At 46.1% G+C, this 8,417-nt stretch overlaps 1 protein-coding gene across 1 annotated transcript in view; it reads right to left on the bottom strand.

The window, feature by feature from the left end:
- GGA1 (golgi associated, gamma adaptin ear containing, ARF binding protein 1) overlaps window positions 1-8,417 on the bottom strand; it is a 46,667-nt gene that overhangs the window by 24,214 nt on the left and 14,036 nt on the right. The window contains exons 4-6 of the mRNA XM_082265754.1: window positions 4,712-4,810; window positions 2,763-2,886; window positions 2,573-2,673 (exon numbers count right to left, since the gene is read on the bottom strand). Coding sequence (XP_082121880.1) covers window positions 2,573-2,673; window positions 2,763-2,886; window positions 4,712-4,810 — 324 coding nt within the window. The remainder of the gene's footprint in view (window positions 1-2,572; window positions 2,674-2,762; window positions 2,887-4,711; window positions 4,811-8,417) is intronic.

Here is an 8,417-nt window from a genome sequence, read left to right as displayed (position 1 = left end):
AATAAATACAAATATCCCGTAGTTTGTAGATGCTGTAACATTTCTGCAAACCAATCAATACACTCTTATTGGGATTTATTTTACATTTTTTTATAGGATAGGATGTGTTTTAAAAGGAGAAAGTAACATGTTTTTTTTTTTTTCTTCTTCAAAATTGTCTTTTTTTTTTTTTTGTTTATAGCGCAAAAACTTAAATATCGCACAGGTGATCAAATACCACTAAAAGAAACCTATTTGTGGGAGAAATAAAAGGTCATTGATGTACAGCGTTGCGTGACAGGGCAATTGGCAGTTAAAATATCGCAGTGCCGTATAGCAAAAAAACAGCCTGGTCATGAAGGGGGGGGGGGTAACTCTTCTGGAGGTCAAGTGGTTAAAGTGGATTTTACCCTGAAGGCCATGTTCTGCTGCCCCGTCACCTCCCCCCCTCCCTCTATTACAAATGGACAATATTTTCCGACAAAATTTTTATACAGGATTTATATAGTGCAGTCAATTTGCACAGCACTTTACAACCTGAGCCCCCCCCCCCCCCCCCCCCCTCAAGACCAGGCAGTTTTCAGTTTTTTTGCTATACGGCACTCCGATATTTTACCTGCCAATTGCCTGGTCATCACGCAACGCTGTACATCAATGACATTTTTATCATTTTTTCCCCCACAAATAGAGCTTTCTTTTGGAGGCATTTGATCACCTGAGCGATTTTAGGTTTTTTGCGCTATAAAGAAAAAAAAAAAAAAAAATGTAGAAAAAAAAAAAAAACACAACAATATTACTTTCTCCTTTAACCGGTTGCCGACCGCCGCACGACTATATACTGCGGCGGTCAGCCCCGGCCAGGCAGAGTGACGTATCGGTACGTCACTCGCCTGTCACTGACTTGCGAGCCTATCGCGGGCGGGCGCGCGCCCGCCGCGGCTCGTTCACAGGCAAGTCAGTGCGTGTGACCGGCGGACTCGATGTCCGCCGGCCACACTACGATCGCTCCTGTGAAGGGAGAAAGACAGAGCAGCTTGTGTAAACAAGCTGCCTGTCAGTTCTCCCTGTGTAAAAGTGAAGATCTGACCGTTCTACTATGTAGAACGGTTGATCTTTGCTTTTACACCAATAGCCATGTCCCTACACAGTAGAAAGCACGCCCCTAGGACACACTTAACCCCTCCCTGTCCAATAAAGTTAACCCCTTCCCTGCCAGTGTCATTTTTGCAGTAACAGTGCATATGTATAGCACTGATTACTGCAGTAATGTCACTGGTAACCCCAAAAGTGTCAAAAATGTCAGTCAAGGGTCCGATCTGTCCGCCGCAATGTCGCAGTACCGAAAAAAAAATCGCAGATCGCCGCCATTATGCGTTAAAAAAAAAAACACCAAAAATGACAAAAATCTTTCTCTTTGTTAGTAAACGCGATAACTTTTGCGCAAACCAATCAAAATACGCTTTTTGCAATTTTTTTTACCAAACATAGGTAGCATAAAACAAATTGGCCGAAAAATGTTAAAAAATTTTGATTTTTACTTTTTTTTTTGGGGAATTTCATATAAATAAATGTGAAAAATATTGTTATTTTTGCAAAATTTACGCTCTTTTTTTGTTTATAGCGCGTGATCAAAAAATCGCACAGGTGATCAAATACCACCAAAAGAAAGCTCTGTTTGTGGGAAAAAAAGGACGTCAAATTCGTTTAGGTACAGCGTCGCACGACCGCGCAATTGTCCGTTAAAGTCACGCAGTAAAAAATCGCAAAAAAACCCCTGGTCCTTTAGCAGCCAAATCCTCCGGGGCTTAAGTGGTTAAAGCACATCCTAAAAAAAAAAAAAAAAAAAAAATTTAAATAAATCCCAATAAGCGTATATTGATTGGTTTGCACAAAAGTTATAGCGCCTACAAACTACGGGATATTTGTATTTATTTTACTAGTAATGACGACAGTCATACTTATAGCGGGACTGCGATATTGCATTGGACATTCTGACACTTTGCGGGAACCAGTGACACGAATACCGTAGGAATCAGAGATCCCTGCTCCCAATCTAAGAGATTCTTCCACCGCAGAGGGAACCAAATACCACCAAAAGAAAGCTCTATTTATGGGGGAGAAAAAAAAAAGGACATCAATTTTATTTGGGTACAGCGTCACACGACCGTGCAACTGTCAGTAAAAGTAACGCAGTGCCGAATCGCAAAAAATGGCCTGGTCATTAAGGGGGGGTAAAACCCTCCAGGGGTGAAGTGGTTAATGCCAAAGGAATGATTTTAATTGGTGCGACTGGAGTCAAAGGTTCCTGCACCACTATGATGTGACTTCAACACGACTTGCATTGACTTCTGTTAAAGAAGTCGTATGCAAGCCGCAATGAAGTCGCGCAGGGATGTCGGAATCTAAGCCGCGGCGGTGTGAACAAGGGCTGATTGGTGAAGGGTGTGTCCAAAACAGATAGCAATCTAACTACAGTTCATACACATCCAGCTACATGAACCCAAGCTGGTCACACATACTGACTCTCCTTTATGAAAATGACACAAAACATGAATACAGCTATCCTCTCCCAGACCCGAACTGTAATACTTACCTTGGATTTCTCATCATCATCAAAAATAGCATTCTTGGGCCTTGGTGGAGGAAGAGGCATCATTGCCTCTGCTGGCAATTTGGGGTCTTCCTTTAAAATCCCTATAAAGAACAAGAGGGTGACATGGTGTCTTGTCATAGTGCCAGACACTGGATAGAACTGTATTCACAGTTATCATTGATGAGCTCACCTTGTTTCTTCAGCATCTGGTAGGCCTCTGTGATCTTCACCTCATTGGGGAGGCCGAGCGTCCAGCTGTACAGCAACTCTAATATCTTCTGCTTCACTTTTTCTGGAGAGCGTGTACCAAGGTACTGAGGAGTAACAAAGGATCATCATTACAACGACTGAAACTGAGAGATAACAGACATGGACTAAGAAATATTAAAGTGAAGTGTCTCTGCCCCTCCCACAATGGTAAAATTTCCCTACAATAAATTGTGTCTCTGTCCCTCCCACAATGCACAATGGTGAGATTTCCCTGCAGTAAATTGTGTCTTGGCCCCTCCCACAATGGTGAGATTTCCCTGCAGTAAATTGTGTCTTGGCCCCTCCCACAATGGTGAGATGTCTTGCATTACTTCATGTCTTTGCCCCTCCCACAATAGTAACATTTCCTGCAGTACTTTGCGTCTCTGCCCCTCCCACAATAATGAGATATCCTGCATTACTTTGTGTTTTTGCCCCTCCCACAATAGTGAGATATCCTGCATTACTTCATTACTTTGTACAGAGCTGATCAGAGTGGCTCATGAAGAAAAGTGCATCAGTGCCGCCTCATCAGCACACATCAGTGCCGCCTCATCAGTGCCGCCTCATCAGCAGAGATCAGTGCCGCCTCATCAGCGCCCATCAGTGCCGCCTCATCAGCGCCCATCAGTGCCGCCTCATCAGCGCCCATCAGTGCCGCCTCATCAGCGCCCATCAGTGCCGCCTCATCAGCGCCCATCAGTGCCGCCTCATCAGCGCCCATCAGTGCCGCCTCATCAGCGCCCATCAGTGCCGCCTCATCAGCGCCGCCTCATCAGCGCCCATCAGTGCCGCCTCATCAGCGCCCATCAGTGCCGCCTCATCAGCGCCCATCAGTGCCGCCTCATCAGCGCCCATCAGTGCCGCCTCATCAGCGCACATCAGTGCCGCCTCATCAGCGCACATCAGTGCCGCCTCATCAGCTCACATCAGTGCCGCCTCATCAGCTCACATCAGTGCCGCCTCATCAGCACACATCAGTGCCGCCTCATCAGCACACATCAGTGCCGCCTCATCAGCACACATCAGTGCCGCCTCATCAGCACACATCAGTGCCGCCTCATCAGCGCCCATTAGTGCCGCCTCATCAGCGCCCATTAGTGCCGCCTCGTCAGCGTCCATTAGTGCAGCCTCGTCAGTGCCCATTAGTGCAGCCTCGTCAGTGCCCATTAGTGCAGCCTCGTCAGTGCCCATTAGTGCAGCCTCATCAGTGCCCATTAGTGCCGCCTCATTAGTGCCCATTAGTGCCGCCTCATCAGCATACATCAGTGCCGCCTCATCAGTGCCCATTAGTGCAGCCTCATCAGCACACATTTGTGCAGCCTCATCAACACACATCAGTGCCGCCTCATCAGTGCCCATTAGTGCCGCCTCATAAGCACACATCAGTGCCGCCTCATCAGTGCCCATTAGTACAGCCTCATCAGCACACATCAGTGAAGAAGGAAAAAGTGCTTGCAACTTTTTCTTTTAATTTTTTCTTTTGCTTATCAAAAAATAAAAAACCCAGTGGTGATTAATTATCACCAAAAGAAAGCTGTGTATGTCTAAATGAACGGATACTCGCTAGAATATCTCCTAAACGATACACATTTAGGAGATATTTATTTTACCTACAGGTAATTCTTTATCATAAGATTAGCTGGAGGTAAAAATAAAAAGAAAAGTGAGCTTACTACTACTTTAAAGTGAAAGACTACATAGCAGTGGACAGTCATCCAATCCCTCAGATAGCCAGATAAATGAAGAGACCATCAACGTTCCTTGTGCAGGTGACCAAACCTTAGTCTGTTAGTCATCTCCCCCATTGAAACCTACAGCGGAGACATGGCTTTGTATCTGTCTGCTCTTTCTGCACGAAAATCTGGAAGATATCTGAACAATTCTCACCTTTGGAGAAACTACTTTAATCAGTTCATTAAGGAACCGAAATTTTCCAACCTCGCTGTGAAACCTTTTGCCGCAGTTTTTCATGCATGCTTCTAGAACCTGAAAAAGACAATGAGCAATCAGGAAAAGGTTTTTTTTTTGTTCTTCTGACAGCCTAACATACATAGACTACGAGGAATAACTGTTTGGAACCCCCAATGCTTCCCTAAAATGTCAGTGTGCTGAAATACTACCAGAAAAAAGGACATAGAAGGCAACAATCACATGATCAAGCTGCAGCACCCCCATCCCAACGCCCAGGTAAATGTGCACCTGGGGAATGGAGTTCACCTATCATGGGGCTTCCCTCTAAGATCACAGGTGTATAAAGAGCCGTATGGCTGGCCAGGTCTGTGGATAATAGAGGGAGAACTTCCTCAGGGTCAGGCAATGGGAGCTTCAGGAGGGTCAACCTGTTTATTCCATAATGTGCTTTATTATTTTTATTTCAATAGTTAACTTTTTGCAAAGGAATTGGTGCCATTCATGAACGGAGGATTTCTGGAGTGATTGCTGTTGATTTTTGTAAATATTTATTACAACTACTTATATAGCACCATAAATTTACGAAGGGCTTTTACATATACACTGCTCAAAAATATGAAAGGAACACTTTGAAAACACATCAGATCTCAATGGGGAAAAATCTCATGCTGGATATCTATACTGGTATGGACTGGGTAATGTGTTAGGATCTATACTGGTATGGACTGGGTAATGTGATAGGATCTATACTGGTATGGACTGGGTAATGTGTTAGGATCTATACTGGTATGGACTGTGTAATGTGCTAGGATCTATACTGGGATGGACTGGGTATTGTGTTAGGATCTATACTGGTACGGACTGGGTAATGTGTTCGCATCTATACTGGTATGGACTGGGTAATGTGTTAGGATCTATACTGGTATGGACTGGGTAATGTGTTAGGATCTATACTGGTATGGACTGGGTAATGTGTTAGGATCTATACTAGTATGGACTGGGTAATGTGCTAGGATCTATACTGGGATGGACTGGGTATTGTGTTAGGATCTATACTGGTACGGACTGGGTAATGTGTTCGCATCTATACTGGTATGGACTGGGTAATGTGTTAGGATCTATACTGGTATGGACTGGGTAATGTGTTAGGAAGGAAAGGATGCCACATTGTTTGATGGAAATGAAAAATTATCACCCTACAGAGGGCTGAATTCAAAGACATCCCGAAAATCAAAGTGAAAAAATGATGCAGCAGGCGGGTCCATTTTGCTGAAATTTCATTGCAGCAACTCAGAATGGTCCTCAGTAGTTTGTATGGCCCCCCCGTGCTTGTATGCATGCCTGACAATGTCAGGGCATGCTCCTAATGAGAGGACAGATGGTGTCCTGGGGTATTTCCTCCCAGATCTGGACCAGGGCATCACTGAACTCCTGAACAGACTGAGGTGCAACCTGGCGGCGTCGGATAGACCGAAACATAATGTCCCAGAGGTGTTCTATTGGATTTAGGTCAGGCGAGCGTGGGAGCCATTCAATGGTATCAATTTCTTCATCCTCCAGGAACTGGCTGTATACTCTCACCACATGAGGCTGGGCAATGTCGTGCACCAGGACCCATTGCATCAGCCAGCGTAGGGTCTGACAATGGGTCTAAGGATTTAATCCCGATACCTAATGTCAGTCAGAGTGCTATTGTCTAGCCTGTAGAGGTCTGTGCGTCCCTCCATGGATTTGCCTCCCCAGACCATCACTGACCCACCACCAAACTGGTCATGCTGAACGATGTTACAGGCAGCATAACGTTCTCCACGGCTTCTCCAGACCCTTTCATGACTGTCACATGTGCTCAGGGTGAACCTGCTCTCATCTGTGAAAAGCACAGGGCGCCAGTAAGTAGTGGACCTGCCAATTCTGGTGTTCAATGACAAATGCCAATCGCAATCCATGGTGCCGGGCAGTGAGCACAGGGCCCACTAGAGGACGTCAGGCCCTCAGGCCACCCTCATGAAGTATGTTCCTGATTGTTTGGTCAGAGACATTCACACCAGTGGCCTGCTGGAGGTCATTTTGTAGGGCTCTGGCAGAGCTCATCCTGTTCCTCCTTGCACAAAGGAGCAGATACCGGTCCTGCTGATGGGTTAAGGACCTTCTACAGCCCTGTCCAGCTCTCCGAGAGTAACTGCCTGTCTCCTGGAATCTCCTCCATGCTCATGAGACTGTGCTGGGAGACACAGAAAACCTTCTGGCAATAGGACGTATTGATGTGCCATCCTGTAGGAGTTGGACTGCCTGTGCAACCTCTATAGGGTCCAGGTATCGCCTCATACTACCAGTAGTGACACTGACCCTGGCCAAATGCAAAACTAGTGAAAAACCGTCGGAAAAGATGAGTAGGGAAAAAATGTCACTGGCCTCCACCTGTAAAACCATTCATGTTTTGGAGGCCCTCTAGCACATCTGTTAATTTCATTAACATCAAAAGCAGCTGAAACTTATTAACAACCCCCTCTGCTACTTACTTGACCAGATCAATATCCCAGGAGTTTAATTGATTTGATGCTTTACTTTAAATAAAAAAAGTGTTCCTTTAATTTTTTTGAGCAGTTTATATTGCACATTCACATGTGTCCCTTCCCTCAAGGAGCTTACAATGTAAGGTTCCTAACTCACAATCATACATACACATAGTAGGGCCAATTTAGACAGGAGCCAATTAAACCTACCAGCGTGTCTTTGAAGTGTGGGAGGAAACCAGAGTACCGGAAGGAAACTCACACAGGCACAGGGAGAACATGAAAACTCCATGCAGGCAGTGCCTCTCTGGTACATTGTGGAGTCATTTGTTGGTAATACCAACCGAACAATGCAACAATGAACAGGGAAAGTGGCAGCGGGGAACAATATAATAGTGAGCATTGGGGGGGAGCAGAAACACAGAGGTGGGAGAGGGGACACTGGGTGTATGACTGGAAGAGGACACTCTCCTGTCTGTGCCTGAGACATATCACGTTGGAGTTGTACAGAGGAGGAGAGAGCTGTGGGAGGAAGAGAAGGGTGTTTACAGGTAAACTACATACCAATGAAAAAGTAATGTTAGTGCAGAAGGGACTACAATAGAAGAATTTGGGTTCTGCTGTATTGAATACATTTATTTATAGATTATATAAGTTGATGAATGCTGTGTGATTGGTGGACTATCAGTATGGTGCGAGGGTTAAGATGTGCTAAAGATGGGATACAAAGTGTGCTGGGGAGACATACAGTGGAGGGACCAATGCGTGTGCCGGGGACTCGGGGAGACATACAGGGGAGGGACCAATGCGTGTGCCGGGGAGACATACAGGGGAGGGACCAATGCGTGTGCCGGGAAGACATACAGGGGAGGGACCAATGCGTGTGCCGGGGAGACATACAGGGGAGGGACCAATGCGTGTGCCGGGGAGACATACAGGGGAGGGACCAATGCGTGTGTCGGGGAGACATACAGGGGAGGGACCAATGCGTGTGCCGGGGAGACATACAGGGGAGGGACCAATGCGTGTGCCGGGGAGACATACAGGGGAGGGACCAATGCGTGTGCCGGGGAGACATACAGGGTGCTGGGTGGGATATAGTGAACAGACCAATGTGTATGCTGTGGGCCGGATACAGAGGAGGGGGGGGGTGTCGATGTTTGTGCTGG

Source organism: Pelophylax lessonae (assembly GCF_965119305.1).
Source record: "Pelophylax lessonae genome assembly, chromosome: 8".
Taxonomy (NCBI): Eukaryota; Metazoa; Chordata; class Amphibia; order Anura; family Ranidae; genus Pelophylax; species Pelophylax lessonae.
Note: the sequence above shows the minus strand (reverse complement) of the source record. Positions and strands in the feature narration are given on the sequence as shown.